Source organism: Psammomys obesus, unplaced genomic scaffold (assembly GCF_907164565.1).
Source record: "Psammomys obesus unplaced genomic scaffold, mPsaObe1.curated_primary_1811, whole genome shotgun sequence".
Classification (NCBI taxonomy): domain Eukaryota; kingdom Metazoa; phylum Chordata; class Mammalia; order Rodentia; family Muridae; genus Psammomys; species Psammomys obesus.
Genome location: NW_026596036.1, coordinates 175,662 through 201,775, shown reverse-complemented (window position 1 = coordinate 201,775; position 26,114 = coordinate 175,662). Strand labels below are relative to the sequence as shown.

Below are 26,114 nucleotides of genomic sequence, written 5' to 3'. Positions count from 1 at the left end.
AACCATGATGCATTCATTTCTTAAGTTAATCTTTTAAGTATAAATGCCTTTGTTTATTGACTTTAAAAAGCTGGAGGCTAATATTAGGCAAATACAGTACAGTACATTGTGAAGTACTTAGTGTTGTTGTCCTTGAGGATTTTTACATGCCAGAGTCAGAATTTAAATGTTTTATTTAGAGTTTTATTGCTGGTTATGGAATGCTAGCACTTTGGAGGCTGAGACAAGAGGATAGCTTTAAATATGTGTATGCATGTTTTATTTAGGTGTATTTGCGCGTGCACTTACCCCATGCGTACAGGTGCCTTTACAGGTCAGAAGGTGTTGAAACCTCTCTAGTGAGAGGTTTTTTTAGTCTGTGCACATGTGCTATGATTAAATGCATGTGTTAGCATGCCTTCCTTTTTTATTTTCCATATTTTTATTTTGTGTGTATGGGTGTTGACCCTCCCGTGTGTGTGGTGTCTGTGGAGGCCACAGAGGAAACTGATTCATCTGGGACTAGAATTGCAGAGTTGTGAGCTATCATGGGTTGCAGGGATTCCTGCAACCCAGATCCTGGAAAAGCATCCAGTGCTTATCTTCCCAGCCTTATCAGTTTAATTCTTGATTGATGGCAGCTATAAATATGCTAGTTAAACCGTATTTCTCTAACCATGTGTGTGTATTCAGATGTTATGCATGCTAGAGAAGTGTTCTGAGATGCAATTGTAGTCCTTCAATACTTAATTATTTTTACTAGCATGTTAATTATACATGATGTATATAAAATGTATTTTGATAACTTTCATCTCTCAACCCATCTTCTTTTGTCCTCTCCCACTTTCCTGATTCCCTTCCTCTTAGCTGGTCTTTCTATTTTATGTGATCCACTTACAGTAGCATAGGTAGCTTTCTGGTGAATGTACCCCTGAAGAAATTTTATTTTTCTCGCCCAGCAAACATTAATTGCCTATAGATGCTTAGGGAAGGGTGGGGTCACATCAGCTTTCTGTGAGGGTTTAAAAACTGCTCTGATTTAGGTCAAAGCCATGTAATGTTAATGTCTGGAAAAAACCAGGGTTTTTTTTTTTTTTTTTTTCTCCTCTCGAGAAGGCTTCTCTGTATGGCTTTGGCTGTCCTGGATTGACTTTGTAGACCATGCTGCCCTCGAACTCACAGAGATCGACTGCTTTTGCCTTCCATGAGTGCTGGGATTGATTACAGGCATTTGCTAGTGTGCCTGGCACCAGTTCTTAAACACTGAAACCTCATTTTCTGATATTTCCTGAGCATTTGTTGGTCTTATTCTTAATATATTGACCAGTTTTGACAGGTACATCAGTAGCTTTTACCACCTGTCTATAACCCTATTCTGGTCTTTTGGGCATGTTTACAGTACAAGGCTAGGAATGACTTCAAATCCAACGAGAATGTGCTTAGTTACTACCACAACAGTCGCCATTATTGCAGCAGTAGACAGATGTCCTGGGACAAACAGTAGTAGTATAGTAATTGATTCACAGATGAGTAGGACTTTCCACAGCATTGTGCATAACATCTTTCCTTATTGTGAAACTTGGCCAGTAGGCTAGTAGAACCTTTTTTTTTTTTTTTCTATCTTGTACAACCAAAGCATTTTCAAAGAGATGAAGAAAAGTAATTACACTGTTTTTCCCGAAGACCCACGTTCAGTTCCCAGCACCACATAGTGCCTCCCTGGTGTCCTAGGGGATATAAAGGCCCTAGGTGACGGGGACCACACATAAAAGTGGTGTGCAGACATGCATGCAGTCAAAAAGCCATATATAAGAGATTGATTTATTTTTTTTAAGGACCGTTTCTTTGAATATCTCTGGCTATCCTGGAATTAGCTCTGTAGACCAGGCTGGCATCAAACTCAGAGATCCTCTTGCCTTTGTCTCAAGTGCTCTGGGATTAAGAGGCATGGGCCACGACACCAGACCTAAAATGGTATTTATTATGACTCTAGAATATCTGTTGGAGGGCTTTAAGCAATTTATTGTTTCAAACAAAACAGCATGAACTTTAATACTGCATAATTAACATGTACAACTACCTTCCCATTGCTTTAACTCAGTAAAAAATTTTTAGGAACTTCAGGTAAAAATTAAGTGGTAGAGAGTATGTGCTTAACATGCTCAAGATTCTAAGCTATGCTATAGCTCCAAGGTTCAACTTTAATATTTTTAAGTGACTGTAGAAGCCAAAATCTGTTATTTGTCTAGTAGTGGCCATACCAATTTTCTCTTATTTTTCCCCCTCAATTATTCATTCTGGTAGCCCAAGCTTGCTTCATAAGTTTTCCTGATTTTGCTACTCCAACATAATTTATTTACAGGTGTGAGACAGACATTGAAGTTGGGTTGTTTCTTTTTTAAATTTATCTTTTTTTTTTTTTTTTTAATGTGCATGGCCCCAGGGGTGTCAGACCACTTGGAACTGCTTACGGACAGTTGTGAGCTGCCATGTGGGTGCTGGGAGTTGAGACTGGGTCCCTTGGAAGATGCATACAGTGCTCTTAAACCACTGAGATATTTCTCCAGCCCCTAAACTTAATCTTAATACATAAGATTAAACTTAATCTTAATACGTAATCTTAAACTTATCTTAATACGTAAACCTAGCTGGCTATCCTGGCACTCACTCTAAACCAGGCTGGTCTCCAGAGATTTTGCCTACAGTGCTCTATTAAAGCCCTGTGCCATCATACCCAGCCCAAGTTTGTGTTTTTAAGCTAGTTTGAATATTAAAGCTGTATGATACTTGTTTACAGCTTTTTTTTCTTTTTTTTTCTCTCTGTGCATCTTTATTAGATCTTAAAGTTGTAGAGATAGGTTACTGTCTACTGAGAATGAATATAATGCTGCTACTAAAATACTGCCCCAATTCCAAAATACTATGTTTCACCTTCCATATTAACATTCTGTAGTAGTCTACAGAATGTAGTACTCTAGAATATTTTCGTAACCAGTCAAAGTTCACACTTAGCTTTTCTGGGTTTTGGCACCAGATGACTTTTAAAGAAAAGACATGACTGCTCCTAGGTAAGGCGGAAGAGGTTTATTGTAGGTAGGAGGGAGAGCATAGCCAGAGGCAGGGTCATCTAGGAGAGTCCAGAGTGAGCATGACCCTGAGCTAGGTCATGTGAGAAGGGAAGAGAGCCGGGAAAATATTGGGTAGAAAAAGCCCAGGTAAACAAAATGCCTATATATAGGGAATGGTAGCCAGGTGGATATTGAAGGATGCTGGGAGAACCTGTTGGCCAGATCTGTTATGTGGGCACCTGGGTTTGAGACTTAACATTAGAGAGATTAAAAAAATACCATATTGTGGCCAGGTGGGGTGGCACCATGCCTTTAATCCCAGCAAGCACTCAAAAGAGGCAGCGGGTCCTGGAGGTGAGCTTGGTCAAAGCAAGTTCCAGGACAACCAAGCCTGTATACAGAAAACTGGTCTGGGGTGGGAGGACAAACTTAAAATACTATAGCCATTAATGTATAATGGCTATATTATCCAGTAAACTTGGTTATTTGTGTAACATAGATGGTGAGTTTTGTTTGTCAAGCCAGTTTTGTTTTTAAACTAAATGGAGTAGTTGGTAACCTTTAGATCTTTCTTATGCCTGGCTAATCTTGAAACTTTAACTTCATATATATTTACAATGTATTATGTTTTGTGCCACTTTGAAAACCGGTGTTTCTTTCAAATTTTTTATTATTTGATATTGATACATATCTATAAGTGTTTGTACATGTGAGTGCAGATTCCTGTTTAGTATTAGGTTCCTGCTTAGGCCAGGAGATTGTGTTGGCTCCCTGGAACAGAAAACTGAACTTTGGTCATCTGGAAAAGCAGTACCCACTTGTTTTCTGTTTGTTTTTTGGCAGGATGTCTCTGTGCAGACCAGGCTGGCCTCAAACTCACAGATCCACCTGCCTATGCCCCTGAGTGCTGGGATTAAAGGTGTGTGCCACCACTGACCTGCCCATTCCAGCTTTTTAAAGATGACTAATATTATCATTTGTTATCCTCTCCTTTTTCCATCTCTCTGTCTCTTTCCTTTCCTCTCTATATGTAACCATGTTAGGCTTAGGGATCCATCACCATCTGCCTCTGGCATGAAAAGTATATGTTAACATACAGGCTAATGATTGAGGCTTGTAATTAACGAAGTTAAGCTGGTCAGCATGTAGGCTGTCGTTAATGTAACAGTGAACAGTGTTCATTGTTAGCCTCTGAAAAGACCAGCAGGAGACAGTATTTATTGATAGAAAAAAAGATGTGTAGTAGGCAAAATACAAAAAGAAAAAAAAAAGAAAGCAAGTCAGTTGGAAAGGTTCAACAAAGGAAATAAAGGACATCAGGGCAAAATAGGTGAAATATTAATTCAGATACTGATGGCTGCCAGTAGACAAATTGGCTTATATTTAAGAGTGTTGAAAAAACCGGAGGTTTCTTTGTAAAATTTGATTCATTGATGCTATCTAGGGGCTGGAGAAATAGCTTGGGTTTGCAGAGGACCCAGGTTTGATTTCTACCAACTATTTGTAACCCCAGTTTGAGGGAAATTGGATATAGCCTTTGACCTCCTCAGGCACCAGCACAAAGGAGTCCGTATGTACATACATAGATACATACACGCACACGCAGACAACATACACATTGGTAAAAATTGTTAAAAATATTCTCCCAGAAGAGGAAATATGATTTCCTATGATTTTGAGGCCAGAACTAGCCTGAATAGAATTAAATGGCAGCCACTGTTGCAATTTAGATTTATTGTCATGTATGTGTAGAACATAAGATAGTAAAGGAGTTCTATCTGTTTTGAATATAGACTAGTTCAAGTTTTAGGAATAAAAGAATGTGTTGATTTTCTTAATCTGACTCATTGTTTAATATGATTTGACATGTTAAGTCATGTTGATAACCATACATGATTCTTACCACTAATGACTATATATGACTAGCCAATCTGATTAAAACATAGAGCTATATTAAATACCCAATGGCAAAATGCCTTTTTGTTTTTTATTTTCTACATTTTATCATATATATTGCTATATACATAAACTAAAAACACATTGTTTTTTATGCTGAATTGTGACTCAGATCCTTGAGCCTCTGCCTCTTGAGTGTTGGTATTAAAGATTTGTACCAACAACCACACAAAGCCTAGGAAGACTCCCCCCAATAGGGTTTCTTTGTGTAGCTCTGTCCTGGACTCACTTTGTAGACCAGGCTGGCCTTGAACTCCTTCCATGTGTGCTACCATTCTTGACTTAGGAAGACATTCTTGAGTGACAGTGGAGCCTGTTAAGTCTTTATCAATTTTAGATCATTTAGTGTTTCTTTTATTCTTTATTGAAAATACGAAAAAATATATGAACATTGGGTATCAAACCTAGGGTCTTGAAGTTTTGGTAGAGACTCTAAAGGTGATTTCTCCTGATCCACTCTACCTTTGAGACAGTGGGTTGGAACTTTCTGTGTAGCACAGACAAAGACCAGATTTTGGTAGTAGTTTTGTTTAAACCCCTGCACTCCCAGAAGAGTCACGGGCTGTCAGACCTAGGTTTATTTTCTCTTGATAATGAGACTTCTCTTGATAATGAGACACACCCTCAGCCTTTGGTTTTTAGTGATTAATCACAAATCAGTGTGTATTTTCCATTTTTGTGAAGGCAAGAGTTTGCTGGGTGTCATCTTCAGTTACTTGCCACCATAGTTTTGAGACTAGTCTTTCAGTGGACCTGGAACTCTTCGATTCTGGTCATCAGATTTTTTTTTTTTTCTTTTAATGTGAATGTTGGGGATTAAACTCTAGTCCTGATGGGTCCTGGTTCTTCATGGCGTATACTTCACTGAACCCCTTTGTCCTCAGGTGCATTATTTTTGCGAACTTCATGTATGCCCTGCTAAATTTTCTGTATTGGTGGCTTCTGCTACAGAGTAGTAAACTAATGGCTTTGCTTTTGTTAGGGAAGTGCTCCACCACTGCAGATCAGTTATGTATTGCTTTGATGTTAGGATTTATACTGATAAACAGCAAACGGGATTGTGAAATAAAATTTAATTTAAAAGAACATCACTGGGCATTCTGTAAAACCAACTTCATTATAATTTTGTCTTACATAGTCTTTAGAGTGAGGTCTGTGTGGTGGCTTAAACATAAAATTCTAGGATTCTAAGTATTCAGAATTTTCAGTATTCAGGCCAGCTTGGCTAGAGTGGAGCTGTCTGGGAAAAAAAAACCTTAACTATTCTGTGTTGTATTGGCTAGTTTATCATCATCACCATCCAATATTCTAGGTGTAAAAAGTGCTTTTAAAGTAATTGTTCCCTATGGAAAGATGGCTTTATACTTTGTAGCATATGCTCAATCCAAGTGAATACCTTGACTAGTTGGAAGTAATTTGCCTTTGTGAAGTTATACTTGAAAGCAAAGAATGTTTCAGGGTAGAATTTGGAGATAGTCTGTTTGAAGAAAAACATATTAGATAGGCAAACCTAATGGTAGGTTTCTTATAACGGTAAAGGCAAAAAGGCTGAAAACTGGTAGTAAAGGTTTTAGGGAATTAGAATTTGCTTAAGAACTTCAACTTTCAGAAGGATCACTTGGAATTAATATATAGGAGGATTGTGTTGCCAGTATGTGAGGAGGGATAAAAGGAGTACAAATAAATTTGATACTGAGATCCCTTCTAAGTTGAATGAAACTGTAGGAAGTCTCAGTGGTTCAGATAAAACACTATTACAAACATCTGTTAACCTGAATGCTTCTTTTTCATTCCAGTTTTCAGCTTTGTGAGAAACCTTATCATCAAAGGAGATGGCTAGCAATGTTACCAACAAGACAGATCCTCGATCCATGAATTCCCGTGTATTCATTGGGAATCTGAACACTCTTGTGGTCAAGAAGTCTGATGTGGAGGCCATCTTTTCAAAGTATGGCAAAATTGTGGGTTGCTCTGTGCATAAGGGCTTTGCCTTCGTCCAATATGTTAATGAAAGAAATGCCCGGGCTGCTGTAGCTGGAGAGGATGGCAGAATGATTGCTGGCCAGGTTTTAGGTGAGTTCGGGGCTGAATAAATTTGTTTCCTCAAGTCTGTAAAGCTAGTCTTGATACTTGATGTTGTGACTGCAATGTAATAATACAGTGGCTTTCTATACCATTTGAAAAAGACACTGGTCAACCCTTGTTAATCTTGAGTAAATGTAGCACATGATAATGGCATTTAATAATGTGGAGCAATTTCTCACACATATTCATATATAGCTAAAACTTAGTCTGTGGAACAAGACTGCCTGGGGTTTTATTTTATGTGCATTAGTGTGAAGGTGTCAGAACCCTTGGAATTGGCATTACAGACAGTTGTGAGCTGCCATGTAGGTGCTAGGAATTGAACCCAGTCCTTTGGAAGAACAGATAGTGGTCTTAACCATTGAGCCATCTCTCCAGCCCCATCTCACAATTTTTTGATGTGTATAAATGTGTTACAGCAAACATGAAGTAGAAAAGTTTTGAGAATTCTTTTTTGTTTTGTTTCGTTTCATTTTGGAGACAGGGTTTCTCTAACCCTGTCTGTCCTGGAACTTGATCAGTAGTCCAGGTTGGCCTCTGCCTTCCAAATGCTGGATTAAATAAAGGTGTCTAGCACCATCCCTGATTCACTTATTTTTTTTTTTGTGACAGGATGTTATTTTTTCATAAAAATGTTTACCACTATGATTTCAAACTCCCATTATGTTGGGATTAAAACTTGTATGCCACCACTCCTTTCCAAGCTTGTCTTTTTAAATTATTTTATTTTATGTGTGTTAGTGTGAGGGTGTCAGATTCCTTGGAATTGGTGTTACAGACAGTTGTGAACTGCCATGTGGGTGCTGGGAATTGAATCCGGGTCCTTTGGAAGAGCAGACAGGGCTCTTAACCAGTGAGCCATCTCTCCAGCCCCCAAGCTTGTCTTTTAAAGTAACTTTGAATGTATTAAACCTATGTAACACCTTCCCTGCTGCAGCCTTTCTGTCTGGTAACAGTGCTGGTCCAAAGTTGACTGTTACTGGTCTTAATTCTTCCTTGAACTCAGCCTTCGCTGGGATTAAATGTATGTTCCACCACATCTAAACTGTAATTTGAAATTTTTAATGAAATCTCTGGCTTATTTTCAGGGGAAGTGTTTACAAGACTACACTCCAATTTTGGCTTTGTTGTTGTATAGTTGTAATGTGACTTTAGGTCATATTAGTTGCACCTGATACACATTATTGGGAAAAATCCGTTTGCATCATTCATTTATTGTGTCAGAGTTTCTCTGCTATAGACCAGGCTGGGCTGGAACTCACTGAGATTCACCTGCCTCTGCCTCCAGAGTACTGTGAATAAAGGCATGCACCACCATGGTTACCTTGGATTATTTATCTTCATTTCAACTCTATACTGAAGTTTAAATGCTGACCAGTTAGCAAGAATAGAACTGTTAACCATCTATTGCTGGGGAGTACAAAATTACAAAGTCACCATGGACATCACTGGAGTTTTCACAAAACCTACCACTGCCAACTACCAGTTATATTGTAGTATTTCTAGGCATAGACCCAGAGTGTTACTTCTACTATACATAATTGTGTCTATGTGATTATTGCTGCTGTATACTCATTAGCAAAGCAGTGAGTAGATGAATGAAAAAATAGTGAACGTAATCTGTGTATTTGTATGTATATACTCAGTGAACTTATAATTAGTTATAGAGAAACAGGCAAGCTGGGGGTATGCCTCAGTGTTAAGAGCAAAAGAGTTACTGAGTAAGGCAGGGGGAGAAGGGAATCAGTTTTAGTCACTTATGCCCTTTGGTATATCTTGCTGCCCAATTGTTGTGTCATTAAACTTAGAAAAAAATTCTTTTTTTTGGGGGGGGTATATATGTGTAAAAGTTGCTAATTCATTATCTGAGTAATACTTTCTTTGTTATTGTATTGTGTGGAGTTTAGCTGGTTGTAATAGGAATAAGAATAGTTGATTGGACATGACTGGAAGGTATGATACTTAAATCACATTAAATTGCCATGCTTATTGTGGCAGTCATACATGGTCTCTTTTCTTTTTGTTTTTTCGAGACAAGGTTTCTCTGCGTAGTCTTGGCTGTCCTAGACTCGATTTTTAGACCAGGCTGGCCTCAAACACACAAGATCTGCCTGCCTGTGCCTCCCAAGTGCTGGGCTGCAGGTGTGCACCACTGCACGGGGCTTTTTTGTTTCCTAAAAATAGGAACACTGGAAAAATGGCCAGTTAGTAGCTATTGATGTGATATTCTTTAGTACATGAGTAAACAGTTGTGTGTAAATGGAGCTGAGTGGAAGCTGGGAGTGGAGATAGAGAGCAAAGAGAAAATGTTATGTCTGGGCAGTATTGGCATATAACAGTACAGAAATGAAAGAGTAGCTCTGTAAAAGCTTAAACATTTTTAAGGCCTTGGGAGATGGCTCTGGTTAAGAGCACCTGTTCTTCCAGAGGTCTGTCCTGACGTCCTGAGTTCAATTCTCAGCAGCCACATGGTGGCTCACAACCATCTGTAATGGGATCTGATGCCCTCTTCTGGCGTTTGTGAAAACAGCACCCATGTACATAAATAAGTCTTTTTGTAAAAAGACTGAGAAAGAGAAGGAAAGTTAACACTTAAGGTTATTCGTTAGATAAGAGCAGTCTCAGGTTTAGGATTGTTTGCTTTGCGGGGCCATACAATTACCCAGTCTTTGGCTTGAGGTTGTTTTTAACTTCCATTTTGGCTATGTTTTCCTTTTCTCCAGATATTAACTTGGCTGCAGAGCCAAAAGTGAATCGAGGAAAAGCAGGTGTGAAACGATCTGCAGCGGAGATGTACGGGTCAGTACCAGAACACCCTTCTCCGTCCCCTCTACTCAGGTCCGGAACTTTATTATTTATAACTGCATTGTGTCCATCAGTGGGCATCTTCTCTGTGTTTTCTGGATGTGGGAGGGTCAGTGCAATGTGTTTTCTATGTGCAAAAGTATAGTTCTTATTAACTTGTGTTAGTATACTTCCCTTTTGCCTCTATTTCATAGCTCTTGAGATTTTTGCTGTTTAGGAATAGTTTCATATGTGTATAGCATTAAATGAGTAATTTGTAATGTTCTAGGAAGCTGGAAAGTAAGAAAGGAGATTGTAGTTTGACTATTGTATTGTTTCTTCTGTGTTTGGTTTGGCTCATGCGTTATTTTGTTGAAACTTTCGTCTGAATTACTAATTATATCACTGTATGTCCAGTGGTCTAAGATAGCATGGAGGGCAAATTATTTTGTGAATGAGTAGGAATTATTTGTTGCTAATCTTACTGATCTGTTTGTTGTGGTTTGTTTGGCCTGTTTTCACCCCATCTGCCATTTGAATTAACAACAGCAGCTCCAGAATAATCTTTTGGTGTTTATTTTTCAGTTCTTCGTTTGACTTGGACTATGACTTTCAACGGGATTATTATGACAGGTATGTGTGTGGTTTTTTTTTTTTGTTTTTGTTTTTAGTTTAGAAGTCAGTCAAACTCATTATTTTTAAATAATGAATGAATATTTTAAATAATGAATTCATTTTAAATAATGAATGACATGTTTCAAATGCTGCTTTCCACACAAATAAACGAAAACTTCTTTAGTAAGATGTTTGGAGATACACTTTTAAGAATTCCATATACATTTTATGGGCATGTGTTTATATGAATACCTCGTGTGTCAGAGGTCTACAGTGCCTGGAAGAGAGAGGGCTTATCAGATTAGTTGTTGCAGGCAGGTGTGAATTGCCAAACATTGGTTCTGAGATTCTAAATGTGTGTCCTCTGAGAGTTCTCTTATTCCCTGAGCTATCTTCAACTCCACAGTAAGGCATTTTCATTTATTTAAAGGAATCTGTATTATAATAGAAATTATCCAAATGTTTAAAATCCTAGTTTTCCTTTGAACATGTCTTTTTAAAATTATTTAAAAAACTTATAAAGTTTTTATTTAATTGTATTTTATGTCCTTTGGCATGAGAGTGTCAGACTACCTGGAACTAGAGTTACAGATAGTTGTGAGTTGCCATGTGGGTGCTGGGAGTTGAACCTGGGTCCTTTGTAAGTATGGACTGTGCTGTAGTTCTAAAAGACCCAGGGAAACCACTTTTTTTTTTTTTAACCTTTCAGATAGTATTTGTATGATAGCAGTATGACTGGGTAGAGTTAGGTTACACATGTCTGAATGATGTGTTCAAGGACATGGTGAGATCAGTCTTTAAAAATAAATAGTACATTAAGAAATAAATTTAGGCAGGGTAGAGTGTCATTTGCCTGTAATCCTACCACTCAGGGAGGCAGCTCTGTGATTTCCAGGCCAGCCTGGACAGAAAAATGCTGTCTCAAGAACAAACAAACAAGATTGATTTAGGGAGTAAATTCTGTGAACATTATGGTATATTAATTTTCTAAAGCCTTTCTGTTTGCATGTGGAGATCAGTAGTCTTTTGGGATCTAGGGATCAGACCTAGGTTCAGCTCATTGAGTCATCTCTCAATTCCCAATATATTTGTATATTATTAAAAAATTGCCGGGTTGGCGATTAGGTAGAGGCAGACAGGTATTGAGTTTGAGGGCCATTTTAGTTTCAGGTAGCGCAGGCTTTCATAAGGAGACCCTGTTTCTCTAAGCCCCTTAAAAAAACAACCACTTAAGTTTTGCTTGATCTGTTTTATATTATGTAATATGTGGAATACAGTGTTACTTGACAGTATACTGTTGGCTGTTTTTTTTTGTTTGTTTGTTTTTTTGGTTTTTTTGTTTTTGTTTTTAGCTTGGTATATTCGTTTTTTTGAGATGTGGTTTTTCTGTGTCGCTCTGGCTGTCCTAGAACTCTTATCTGTAGATCAGGCTGCCTTCAAACTCAAAAGATGTTTACAAAACCTCTGCCTTCTAGGTGCTAGGATTCATGTCTATAGCACTGCCCTAGCTAAAATTTTATGTATTATGTGCAAACAATTTTTTAAAGATTCATTTATTATCTAGTGTTCTGTCTGCATATATACCTGAAAACCAGAAAATGCTACCTGTTGTATTAGGTTATTAATATTTACTATTGATATATCTTTTAGTAAAGCTGTGGTTAATCCTTAACAGCTATATAACCAAATCTCCACACAGAGACTAGGATTTATTTAGTTAACCTAGAACACAATGCCAGGCATTAGTTACTCCATCCTAAACCTCCAAGCTCCCATAGTTTCCTATCATTCAGATTTTACCCCTTGATTTCTCCATGTCGTTCCAAGACCTCCAGCTTCTTTCCTCTTACTACTCCTACTCCTTCCTCTCCCCCTCCTACTCCTTCCTCTCCTCCCACTCTGAACCAGGAAGATCCACCCTATCTTCTCCATTGCCCAACATTGTGGTTGCTGTTTTATTTGACAAATTGGAGAATAAATGGTAGCATATTTACACAAACTTGAGACACGTGATGCTTAAAATAAACATCACAATGCAATGTCGGCATTGAAACCAGATAGTGGGGGAGAGAAATCAGCTTTGAATGAACAAGGGTAAGGTGTATACATTTCAAAAGAATATTATACCAACAGCAGCAACATTATACCAACATTACACCAATAGTTGGTGTAAGCCACCATAAGGTTGCTGGGAATTAAACTCCTGACCTTTGGAAAAGCAGCACGGAATGTTGGTCAAAAAACAAACACTTGTAGTGAATATCAAATCACTACAATGGTTATGGTAACTACATACATTTAAGAAGCTAGGGTAGAGAGCTGGTTCTTAGTGGTAAGTGCTTACTAAAGAGTTGGGTGTTGGGGTTGGGGATTTAGCTCAGTGGTAGAATGCTTGCCTAGCAAGCGCAAGGCCCTGGGTCCTCAGCTCTGGAAAAAAAAAGACAAAGAGTTGGGTGTGACAGTATTTGCCTGTCATCCTAGAACTGGAAGACAAGACATCAGCTGTTAGAAACTTGTGGCTTATAACTAACTGATATCAGGGGATCCTAGCCCCCTTAGTACATACAGACATAAATGAGACACACATACATATAATAATAAATTTAAAGTAATGGTGGGGAAAATTTTTGAACAGAAGATAGGAAATTGTCTCTTACTCTGAGACAAGATTTGAAAGCCTTGGGATTTCCCATGTAGGTCGAAGTTTATATATAAGTAGTTTTCCCTTTTTTTGGTTGTTTTTTGACAGTTTTGTGATGCCTCGACTGGCCTTAATCATTTGCTGGGGTTGTCCTTAATTCCTTACCCTCTCCTCAAGTATTGTGGTCACAGGTATAAGATATATTGTACTAAATTTGGTTAATGTGTAAGATTGTACATATATGCAGGTACTACATAATGCACACAAGTCTATGCAGGCCTGTGTTAAATCATGATGTTCAGATATTGTGTACTGTATGTAATTACCTATCTTTTATTTATTTACTTTGCGTTAAGCTTTCTCTTGAGCCAACAAGGCTGTGGGATTTCTCTCTCTCCCTGCCCATCACTGGGATTACAATCAGGTGCCACTGTACCCTACTTTGTTTATGTTCATTCTAGGGTTCAAGTTCAGGTCTTCAGACTAGCAAGACAGTTATCCACCTGTGATACTTAACTTTCTATAATGTTTGGTTTATTTTCTGCTTACAGGATTGCATGTATGGGGGTTTTCAATCACCATAATAGAGTTGTGGGTGCTGGGAAACCTGGGTCCTCTGCAAGAGGAGCCGTCTTTCCAGTCATTAAGTAATCCTCTTTTAGTCTAATTTAATCAGAGTATCTACTAAGTTAACTGAAGCAGATGAAATACACTAAATTTATTGTAGTATATTGATCATTAACAACTTCATGATTCTGTGGTACACAATATAAATTATGAGAGCTCTACAATTCTCCTATTAAGCATCTTACATTGCTATTACTACTTCATATCTAAGCGTTATGACCTTAAGGAAATAACAGAAAAGAAATATCAGGAACTCTTAGGTCAAAGAAGTCAAAAGTAACTGCTGAAATTAGTAGGGATACTAATGTGTCCTATGTTGGGTAGGGTTGTTCAATACACAGGTTTTGTTTCCCCAAAGATTTAAGATTTAGTCATCAAATAATCTATTTTAGAATAAGTAGGGCATGTTAGGACAGAAATAGTTAGGCTACAACCTTAAGATTATATTTTGAAGTTTTCTTGTATGTTTAAAGATATACTCACCTGTAGTTAGACATGATAAGGAGTTTAAATATTTGGAAAGGAAAGGTATTAGGGCAAGTAAACTTTTTTATTGTTTTTTGTTTTGTTTTGTTTTTTGGGACAGGTTTTTCCCTTGTAGCCCTGGACAACAGCCTCTTCCTCCCGAATGTTGGGAGTAAAGGAGTATGTCCCTACCAGCTGGCTGTTTTCATTATTTCTAATAATGTGTGTGTTTTTGTGCAATATGAGTGCAGGTACCCACAGAGGCCAGATTACACTGGAGTTGATTATAAGGTACCTGATGTGGGTGCTGGGTGTTGAACTCGGGACCTCTCTGAGAATTGTGCCTTCCTTCTAGACCCTAGATACAAGTATTGTGTGTGGGGTTTTGTGAGAATATTTGTGAGGGTGGGGTTGATATTCTTCTTTAAAGTTTCATTTGCCACCAGTCTAGTGATGATAGAAAAGGTGTGTCTATACCAAGCACATTAAATAATTTGAGAACTCTTTTTTTTCTTCTGAGATGCAGTTTCTCTGTTGCCTTGGCTATCCTGGACTCACTTTGTAAATTGGGCTGGCCTTGAACTAAGAGATCAGCCTCCCTGTGTGCTGGGATTACAGGCATGAATTACTGTGACTCCCTTTATTTGAGAACTCTTTTAAACACATTTTAGAATAAATTTCATATTCTTTGCATATTATCTAAGCCATAAATGGATGACAGTCTGGAAAAAAACAAATTTAAGTGTGCTTTCCAACAGAAAAATAAATAATGAAAATATTGCCCTCGGAAATACTGTATATGATAATAGTTCTTTGTCTTTTTTTTTTTTTAATGTTTTTCAAGACATTTCTCTGTGATAGCCCTGCCTTTCCTAGAACTCATTTTTCTCCTGCCTCAGCCTCCTGAGTCCTGGGATTAAAGGTGTGTACCACCTTTAATAGAATTGTTTGTCTTTTACTCTGATAATATGATAAAGATGAGAAAACATTGGGAGATTTGAGCAGCACTAAGAGACTGACAATAGGTAGCTGAAAGAATTACCTAGTTGGGACTTCAAAAGTTCTCACCAGCTAACATATAAGCACTGCTTAGAATTTGTTGAAAGGGTAAAGAGAAGCTGGAAGGAGGATGGTCATCACAGATGACATATATTTGGAACCATACTAAGTTAAAAGAGCTCTAACTTAATGAAGATAGTAAAGAAAGACACATTGTCCCCAGGACACTGAAACTTTTAAAGACTGTCCTGATGAGAAGCAAGGGGCTGATAAGCAAGTGTCCCAGGAGCTTTGTAATAGTATCATTTCATTTGTGGGGATTTCTTTCCCCTTGGCTTTTCTGCAGTGTTACTTTATCAAATTGTGGAGTTTTTGGTAACCAATTTAGTAAAAAGAAATGACAGGTGATGCTGTTTTAAGGCTCTGGTTTGAATTATGAGTTGATTTTTTTTTTCATTTTGAAGAATTACTATTTTATTCCATAGGATGTACAGTTACCCAGCACGTGTTCCTCCTCCTCCTCCTATTGCTCGAGCTGTGGTGCCTTCTAAACGCCAACGTGTGTCGGGAAACACCTCACGAAGGGGCAAAAGTGGATTCAATTCAAAGAGTGGACAGCGGGGATCTTCTTCCAAGTCTGGAAAGTGTAAGCAGTTGGTTTGGTTTGGTTTGGTTTTGGCTTTGATTCTTGTTTGTTATTTTTATGCAGTGCATTCCACCTCTAATGTCTAGTTTATTTATATACATGTTTGAGGGGCAGGAGTCATGTTGAGTCCAGAGAGAGTGCTAATTTTTCTGGAGCTGTAGTTGCAGGTGTGAGATACCTGGGATGGGGGCTGAGAACTGAACTCCCATGAAACTTCTGCAAGAATAGCAAACTAACAAACTCAACTACTTAGCCACCTGGAGATGTGGTTTTTGAGTTAGAGAAGTTATTAAAGTTGTCATAAACAGATTATGTGACTTGAGATGTGACAGTGAGATGAGGGAGTGTGGTAGATGCACAGTTGATAAAGTTCTATGCTTCAAGGATAGGACCTGAGTGTGAATCCTGAGTATCGGTGTAAAGCAGAGCATCTTAATGTCTATTTCTAATAGTTTTGTTAATTTATAAAATGTGTATTTGATACTTTAAAGAACTAATTAAATTCAACTACCATATACTCTTGTCAGTTTATGTGAATAAAGCAGTTGGAGCAGAGTGGGGAATATCTCAGTTCAGATTCCCAGAGCTAATTTCAGTGCCTCAAAGGAGAATTTGGAGGTGCAAGCTCTGAAAGCTTGTCCTGCCTTCCTCTTGTGTTTGCATCCTTGCATGAACATGGGAAAAAAGTACTCATTTATGTTAACAATATTGTAAGGCGTGTAGTTTTTTTAAAAAAATCCTGTAGTGACTAAAGATAAAAGTTTCTGTTAGTTAACCTCTTTTGTGTAGTTAACTAGAAAAAAAAATTTCTCCTGTGGTTTTTAAGGAATCAACTCAAAAAGCCTAGCCCTTAGAGAACATTTTCACTAACTGGTAAATTAAAGTGTGAATTACTCTGTTCTAACATTGTGTTTCTGTTATAGTGAAAGGTGATGACCTTCAGGCCATTAAGAAGGAGCTGACTCAGATAAAACAAAAAGTGGATTCTCTGCTGGAAAGCCTGGAAAAAATTGAAAAAGAACAAAGCAAACAAGCAGGTAATGGTCTTTTTGCTTGTTTCAAGTAAGATTGGGTATCTTCCTAAGGTAGTTGTTAATCTATTTGCAAACTGGGGTGTTTGGACGGGGCATTAATTTGTTTGGGAAACTTTGTAAAACTTTACTTTCAATGATTAATGGGAAATGTCTTATATCCTGTGGGCAACACTTGCCCCTGGACAGACTTGTCCTTCTCATCCCCAGTAGAGATGAAGAACGAAAAGTCTGAAGAAGAGCAGAGCAGTGCCTCTGTGAAGAAGGATGAAACTAATGTAAAGATGGAGTCTGAGGCAGGTGCTGATGACTCTGCTGAGGAGGGTGACCTGCTGGATGATGACGATAATGAGGATCGGGGGGATGATCAGGTGACGACCTTGGGGAGAAGGAAGGAAAGAAGGTTTGGGGAACTGGGGTCCATGGATAAGAGGAGTACCTCTAACTCTTACCTTATTTGTGTCTTCTCACAGCTGGAGATGATCAAGGATGAGGAAAAAGAGCCAGAGGAAGGAGAGGATGACAGAGACAGCGCAAATGGGGAGGATGACTCTTAAGCACATAGCGGAGTTTAGAAATCCATTATTCATTTATCTGGGCGCTTGTGAGAGATCAAAGTAACACCAGATCCTCTCCCCTAGTATCTTCAGCACATTCTCACTGTTCTCCCTCTCCTATTCCTTCCTGTGTTCATTAATTCATAATTGCCCTGCGCCTAGTTCCATTTTCACTTTCTTTGATGCTCCTTAGTAGTTTTGTTAAGTCTTACCCTGTAAGTTTTGCTTTAATTTTGATACCTCTTTGACTTAACAATAAAAAGATGTATGGTTTTTATCAACTGTCTCCGAAATAATCTCTTGTTATGCAGGGAGTACAGTTCTTCCCATTCATATGATTTCAGTAGTTGCTCCCCTAACTGCAGAGGCATCTCATTTACTTGTAACCCTGAGAGCAGCTTTGCATTAGAGGTGTTTGTTTCCCTCACATGAGTGAGGCTGTTCAACACGAATGTAACCATGTATTTTTGTGAATGGGAGTTGGCATGTCAAATGCATCTTACAGGAAAATAGTGTAATAGTCTTAATATTTGTTTTCTAAAGTTAATACCATGGGTTATTTTTGTGAACAGCCTGATGTTTGAGATCTTTTTCTCAAAATAAACAATTCCTTATTAAACCAGGAATTTGAAGAAAAGAAAATCTGATTTTTTTTTTATTATAATTATTTGCTTATTTTTACAAAAGCAACCTCCACAAATACTCTTAGGTGTATTAAATACGATTTTCTTGAGTACTGGTCATCATGCATAACTGAATAAAAATCATTTTGAGATGAGTGTTTAAATAATTTTGGCATGAACTGGTTGATTGTTTCAATTATGTTTAGTACAAACCCAGGTACTTTTTACTGTATCCTCAATCTGTGCCTCAGAATTAATGAAAATAGAAAAGCGTTTGTCTTTACTCTTTTATATAGTGTTTGACTTCCTAAGAACTGAGAATATAATGAAGTGTTATGACTATGTGAAGTACTCCAGTCATTTGGGACATTGTACCAACATTCAAAGGCTAACAGTATAAACAGGCTTTGAGGCTTCTGTTACTTCTTTGGTCCTGACAATACCCCCATTTCTTTATGATTTACCCCTGTATTTTTCTGCATAGCAGGCTATAAAAATCTGGTTCTTTTATGCACACAGACTTTTCTATTTCTCAAAAAGATGTTATTCTATATAGAGAGCATACAATACAGGCTTGCGTTTTCATCCTATGTAGTGTAAACAAATTTTATATGTAGATAAAGTTGAGTAGAAGGTAAGGCGCTGAATTCAAGGTTATGCTTGGCTCCAGTGTACATAATACAAAGTAGCTTTTATTGTGACACTCTAGCCCCCCTCCCCCAAGTCTTTGGTTTTAATGTGAATTCTGCTACGTTTAACTGTTCAATCTGAGTAATTGGCCTACTCAGTGCTGGAATTAAAGCCATGCACCAGCACCACCTGATAAAATCTGTTGAAAGGTTAATATTGACAATTATGTGGCTGGTATATAAGCACTGAATTTATTAGTCTGGCTTATTTATTATAGCCAGTAAGTATTAAATACAATACAGAGAACAAAATGGCTTGGCCATACAGTTTTCTTGTTAACTGACATTAATATGAAGAAAATTTACCTGTAGCAGTTAAATGGAATTTGGATTTTTGACATAGTCCTTTGAAAATGCTAAGTAATTAGTCTTTAGGTGTCTTGCTTTCAGATCATTGTATTTCACAGATGACAGGAACCATTTTGTAGTATAAAGTTGATTCTGAGTAATAGGAAGTTGTGGGGTTTTAGTTTTTAAAAGAATATTGTGATTATATAAATAAGCCCAGTTTTATCTACAATGCTGTAGTTTCATCTATCTACCATAATAGCTTGAGGCCTTTTGGGGGTTGAAATGACCCTTTCACAGAGCTCACCAAAAACCATTTGAAAGCACATTATGGTTCCTAACAGCAATATGAAGTACCAAAGAAAATTTTATCACTGGGTTACTGCAACACAACTATTAAAGGGTTGCAGCCTTAGGAAAGTTGAGAACCACTGATCTACCATTACTATAGATGAAAAGGTATTTGTCAACATAAACTTGGATGTGGTGTAAATGCTTTACAAATGTTTGTAGAGAAAGGAAACTAAATCTGGGAAAGCAATAAGCTCCACATTTGAATTTTCAGTGTTTAAGAATCCCAAGAGAAGTGGGGCATGGTGCTGCATGCCTGTGATTCCTGTTTTCAGGGAGGCAGAGGAAGGTGGATCACTAGTAAGTTTGGTCTACAAAAGCATATCCATGACAGCCAAGGCTACACAGAGAACCCCTGTGTGTCTGTTGACTGTATATGGTTACATAGGTGCCAGAGAGAATTTTACTTGTATAAGTGTGCCTGGTGCCAAAAAGGGGCATCACATCCCCTGGACTGGAGTTACAGATGGCTGGCACTGTCATGCTGGTCCTGGGAAACCACTGAGGCATCTCTGCAGCTCCGAGTACTGGCACTCAGCAGCCACCAATGAGCCTCTTTTATGTAGGATTAAGGGAGCATGTGTGTGCATGTTTAAAGTTGGATAGTTCTCCCTAGTTTGTTACATCGTCTTGCTTAACATCTTCCAGCAATGGTATTTTCAAGTGGTAAAACTATAGGTACATCTATAAGTGGGCAAAGCCATCTTTGAAGGAAGACATGAGAATATGGTCATAGACCTAAGAAAGGGCTTCAGAGTTTTGCCTTTGAGAGTTTGATCAGCTAGGAAGGCAATGAATAAAAATTGCATATCTTATAGTCACAGCTTAAGAGGAAACACCAAAGTATAACACCTGCTTTGACAGCTGAGTAAAAGGGTCTTATTTTGCCCACCACTCTGATTTGAGGAAATCTGTGACAGTGGAAATATTTTCATCAATGTAACAAGAGTGCTTGGATTTTGAGATGTGCCAGTGTAATGGAATCACATTTTAAGTTTTTTAATAGTTGTGTCTAGTTCATGGTACCAATGACAAGTGTTGATTTTTGGATTTTTCAAGACGTTTCTCTGTGACTCCACCTGTCCTGGACTCTCTAGTCTAGGCTGGCCTTGAACTCAGAGATCCGCCTACCTGTGCCTCTTGAGTGCTGGGAGTAAAGCCATGCATTGCCAGGTCTGGCTGACAAGATAGCATGCTTGTGGTATCTCCCACAACTTCAGTTTGTAATAGTTTCCTAGGCCCTAGAGCATACCTCTGAGGACATACTCGTCTATATGGGAATGAGAAGGTACAAGATGACCCATGCTACTCAGACCTTTGTGCAATGCCTTACAGAATAGACTACACTATTTAGTTTTTATTCATAGAATATTTTATACAGTATATTTTTACCACTTCTCAACTTGTCACATGTTTAAGGTAGAGCAGAATACTAACTAAGCAACTCATGTTTCAAAAGTTGTAGGTAAATTAGAGACTTTATTCAAAGTAAAAATTTGGACCTGTGATCTGATTTGCCCTTGGATATTTTCCTTTTGAGACAGTTTTTCTGTATTGCCTTGGATTTTTGTAACCTGGATGTACCCGACCTGGGATTTGTAAAGATATGCATCACCCAGCCTAGCTGCTCATGGGTTGTCAGCCTTAAAGAAGAAATGGTGTTTGAAATCAACCATTTTCCAACTATACCAGGGAATAACCACCACATTTTTCTCCCTAACAACAGATTACAGTATTTCATAGACTTCACAGCATTAGAAGTATGTTACTGGGAAATAACTTGTTTTAAGAGGTAAATATTATTTTTTAATACAGTTTGTGTTTCAGGAATATAGGAGCAGTATTTCCTCCCTAGCTTTCCCAAATCTGTCACCTTGTTGAAACCATTTCTGTCTTGGTTACTATGCTTTACAATTCTGCTGGTCCTTCATGCCAGCATAGTTTTGATGAGTTTTCTGCATGTCATTGGCAGCATCTGAAAAATAATCTTGAGTAGACAAGAAGTTTCCACATGTAAAAGCATTTACTCTCTTGAGTCCGATGGCCTGAGTTTGCTTCCTGGGACCTATATAAAAAGGGACAAGGAGAGAGTTGTCCTCTCACCTTATATATACCATGGCACATGCACTCATCCATGCACATCACACAAAGTATTGAAAGACACCTACAAATGTGGTAACTCAGTAACCTTAAGATCTATACAAGCCACAAGTGAGACATATCAACTCTCCATTTCCCTATCTCAAGATGTCAGACCTATGGATCTACTTTCTCTCTCTCTCTCTCTCCCCCCCTATGTCTGGAACAGCCTCACTGCCCTCCTGTGCATCTGGGAATGCACTCTTCCTACCATGGTGCGTGTACACTCACGCACTCAAACCATGACTTGCATGTGGAATTCAGAGGACAGTCTGCTGATTCTGATTCCATTCTTTGGTTTCCACCATTCTTTGACTTCCAGGAATTGAACTCAGGTTATCGGACTTTATAGCAAGCATCTGTACCTGCTAGGCCTTCTCACCCTATTTCTGTTCTCAAGCCCTTATGAACTATTACTTTCTCTGCTGAGTCCTTCCTTCCCTTGTCCCAACGAGCCTGCAGTCTTCGTGTAAACCACAGCCTCCTTTTCCTCACATATCCATAGGTTTGGGGAAACTGCATCCTAGCTGCAATTAGCCAAGGAGTATATACACATCTGCAAATTCCTTTCCTTTCTGGTCTGGCAGTCAGACTCTTCAGTATCACTCCTTCATTGGTGCTTCCATACCGGTTTCTCCCATTTTTCCTAGAACTTACAGCAATTCTCAGTTCTCTTTCTGATCAATAGTTTGTGTTTAGCACTTTCAGAATATTTTTAGTATAATTCATACACAATATGTTTACATACCTTTTAATTAGCTAGGTAAACAGTAATAGCTAAGGTCAAAACATAGACTATATTTACTTTGAATTGTATCATGTATTCAGACAACACCCATATTAATCTTTTCAAAGCATAATCACCGAAGTTCTTGGTTAAAACTTTCCTGGCGCTGTTTTTAGGGAAATGACAAAACATAACCTACACAGCCAAGATGGCTGTGGTGTGGTCCTGGCTGTCTATTCACTTCTATCTACCAGGTACTCGTTGGCTTTCCCTGTTTCCTTTACACTGGACCCTTTTTTCTCTCTTATCTTGTGCTCCGTATTTCAAGTAGTGTCAGTATCCAAGGAGCTTCTCTTAGCAGATTTGGACCAGGAGTGCCTTTCTTTCTTAAAGAAAATGTTTTTTTCATTTTATGTGTATATGTGAGTGCCTGCATGTATGTATGTATGTGTACCATGTGAGAGGGTATCAGATATCCAGGAATTAAGAGTTACTGGTACCTGTGAGCCACCAGGTACATTCTGGGACCCAAGCCTGAGTCCTTTGCAGGAGTAACAAATGCTCTTAACCACTGAGCCATCTCTCCAGCCCCATTGTTTTCCTAATCATTCTGGTTTTTGTTTATCCCTTTCCACTCACCAATTCCCACTGTTGCTGGTCAGAGACCACATCTATTACTGTTCATTAATGTATCCCCAGGTCCTAGCAGTGAATGGGAAAGGGAAGGGGATTATGGGAGAGGCAGGTCTGGGTGAGGTGGTCTTGGAAACAGCAGAAATTCAGAGAGACTGAAGAACTGAGCACACCTAGAAGAGGTGTGTATAGGTGAGTTTCACAGCTCTTGCCTTCAAAATACATAATAGTTCAGAGGTTTTTTTTTTTTTTTTAACATTTACTTATTGATTGTGTATATAGTGTTATGCCTGCATGCCTGCAGGGCAGATCTCATTACAGGTGGTTGTGAGCCACCATGTGTTTGCTGGGAATTGAACTCAGGACCTCTGGAAGAACAGCCAGTCCTCTTAACCTCTGAGCCATCTCTCCAGCCCAGTAGTTCACAATCTTAACACCAGCTTCCAACAAAACCCTTAATGACACATGCCCCACGTTAAGGATGACAAGGAGTATTGACTAAGACTGGATATGTCCATTGCAGTTAGCCTGTCAGGTGTCAGGACCTTTAAGCTCACTCTTTTTTCTTTTTTTTGACAGGATTTCTCTGTGTAGCCTTGGCTGTCCCAGACTCAATTTGTAGACAGGCTAGCATCCAACTCGCAGCGATCTGCCTGCCTCTGCCTCCCGACTGCTAGGATAATATGCCTGTGCCACTACGCCTGGCTAGGCTCACTCTTTTCTTGGGCAGTTTTAAAACTAAAATATACCTACATGCTATAAAGTTGGCACAACTTAAAAATACGGCATGAGTGAATATGGCTGTTTAAATACCTCTTTGATAGGGAAGTGAGACGTTGCCCTAGAAAGCCCCTCCTGCCCTAAGCTGGTCATTACCTCCATTGAGTTGCTACTTTTCTGACTGTCACCATAGATGGTTTTGCACATCTTCAAGCTATGCATAAATAAAATAGTATCCGATTAAAGTCTGGGCTTCCCTTGAAAGCAGAGAGAGAAAATCCCTGGTGCAGTAGTTGGGAGATAGGATTGCAAGGTGTGGGAGAGGAGAGCCCGTGAGGCAGGTGTGAAAACAAGTATGAGGATGTGCTTCTGGGCACTGCCAGAAGCCGGAATGGAGGGGGAGGCCGCAATGCTTATTCGCTGACTCTGCCATCGTTGAAAGGTGGCCCCAGGAGGCCTTGCTGCTCTCATCTGTGGCTGGAAGACATTTAGATTCTTTTCAGTTTGGTAGAATACTCTTCGGAACATTCTTGCACATGCCTGTGAGAGCACATAAGTCTCTGGTTGGGCGTACACTTGGGTGAATATAATTTAATTTTACTGGATAATGCTAGACAGAGCTTGTGTGATTCCTTGCTTATATTCTCACTAACGGTACAGAAACACACCAGTTGCTTCCCATCCTTGCTGTGGTTAGATTTTTGTTGAGCCCTTTGTTTTCAGGTTTTTTTTTTTTTTTTTTTTTTTTTTGAGACAATTTCTCTGTGTAGCCTTGGCCATCCTGGAACTCGCTCTGTAGACTAGGCTGGCCTGGAACACCGAGATTGGCCTGCCTCTACACTTAGAAGGTGTTTGCCACCACTGCCCAGATTTCTTAATGGGTGTGCAGGATTTCTGTTCTGTGTATATGCTGCTTGGTAACCTTTTTATTGAAAATTTTTCATAAGCCCACAGATACATGTGCATTATTTTCACACACCAAGCTTCAAAGCAAAACAAAAAGTTTGGTGTGCTGGGACATGCTAGTAACCCCAGCACTAAGGAGGCAAAGAGCTGAGGTAGGCTGAATTTGATTAGAAAAACATCCTGGGCCTACACAGTAAGACCCTGTCTCAAAACAAGAAAACAAAAACAAATTAAGAATTGTAAAGCTTCAAGGCCAGCCTGTTATGTTGTGCAGGCAATTCAACTGGCCTGCCCTGGGGACCTTTAGGGTCCTGACAATGTCCTATGTCAGTACCTGTGTCCTATGACATCATCTGGGCCAGGTACTTCAGGTCTGCCATTTCCTTGCTGTTTAGGTCTCTTCCCTTTCTCTGTCAGGGCACCCACTCCCCCATCTCTGTCCCTCTGTGTCTTTCTCTGTCTCTGCCCTCATGGGTCATTGGGCCCTAATTCTCTTCTGCTTCCCTTCTGCCAAATAAACAGTAGAAGAGAACCTTCCTCTCAGCCCGTTTACCTCCCTTTCCTTCCCTCTTGCTGCAGCTGGTATTGAATGCATCTTCTGGAGGATTCCGTGGTGGACTGCAGACCAGCAGCCCTCAAGGGCTCCAGCACCAGACTCAGACTACTGAGACACCAGCTCCATAGATTTAACTCTCAGGTCCTCAGCCTTCCTGCTCTGAGACAGCCACTGTTGGACTAGCCAGGCCACACTCTGCAAGCCAGCCCAGTATATTCATTCCTGTGAGCTCAGTTCCTTTAAACAACCCTGACGATTACAGGCTGCTGTAAATGTATTTAAGCAACTATTAAATTACTGAAGCACTCAGGCATGTGCCACCACAAGAGTTTAGCTATGAGAGTTTCTTCCTTTTTTTAAAAAAAAGTTTGTAGCTTAGCAGAGGTGGCACATGCCTTCAATTCCAGCACTGGAGAGGCAAAGGCAGGCTGATCTTCAGAGTGAGTTTCAAGACAGCCAAGGCTACACAGAGAAACCCTGTATCAAAAAAAATTTTTTTTTCATGTATTCTAGACGTAGGTCCTCTGTTGGGTGGTATATTAGCCAGGGTTCTCTAGAGAGACAGAAGACCTAATTTGTGTAGACTATACAAAGTGATTTATTACTTTGGCTTATGAATGAAGTAGTATAATGCTAGGTTCATAGCACCCTCAGAGACCACCAGGAGGCGACTTTATGGAATTGCAAGAGAGCTTTATTACAAGAGCGATCAAACTCGGGACCCAAGTCTCACAGACACAGCAGTAGAGAAGTGGGACCCTGAGCTCTGAGTGAACAGGATTTTTAAAGGGAAAGTCTGTGAGCAGGGCATTTCCATGGCAGCAAGCAGGGGGGGGCACAAGCCTTGGCGTTACAGAATTGGGTGAAGTTTAATAGGGCGGGGTGACCTCTTCTGAGGCACACAATCACAATGGCTAAGGCATATAATCACAATGGCTATTTTTCTAAACCATATCTGAAACATTGGGGAGAATTTTCCCACCCGATTCTCAACGGATTCCCATTGATTATTGCCAGGGAGTTTGTCTC

The 26,114-nt window shown here is 39.1% G+C and overlaps 1 protein-coding gene across 9 annotated transcripts in view; it reads left to right on the top strand.

Moving 5' to 3' along the window:
• The window catches only part of Hnrnpc (heterogeneous nuclear ribonucleoprotein C), a 29,082-nt gene extending 11,352 nt beyond the window's left edge, over positions 1-17,730 (top strand). For 3 of the 9 annotated variants that reach the window (XM_055621644.1, XM_055621643.1, XM_055621645.1), the window contains 7 exons: positions 6,800-7,076; positions 9,812-9,926; positions 10,458-10,505; positions 15,705-15,865; positions 16,789-16,902; positions 17,086-17,267; positions 17,370-17,730. In XM_055621644.1, coding sequence (XP_055477619.1) covers positions 6,836-7,076; positions 9,812-9,926; positions 10,458-10,505; positions 15,705-15,865; positions 16,789-16,902; positions 17,086-17,267; positions 17,370-17,453 — 945 coding nt within the window. In that variant the 5' untranslated portion in view covers positions 6,800-6,835 and the 3' untranslated portion in view covers positions 17,454-17,730. The remainder of the gene's footprint in view (positions 1-6,799; positions 7,077-9,811; positions 9,927-10,457; positions 10,506-15,704; positions 15,866-16,788; positions 16,903-17,085; positions 17,268-17,369) is intronic. The other 6 variants (XM_055621650.1, XM_055621651.1, XM_055621647.1 and 3 more) reach the window with 5 other exon arrangements.
• Positions 17,731-26,114: the final 8,384 nt, after the last annotated feature.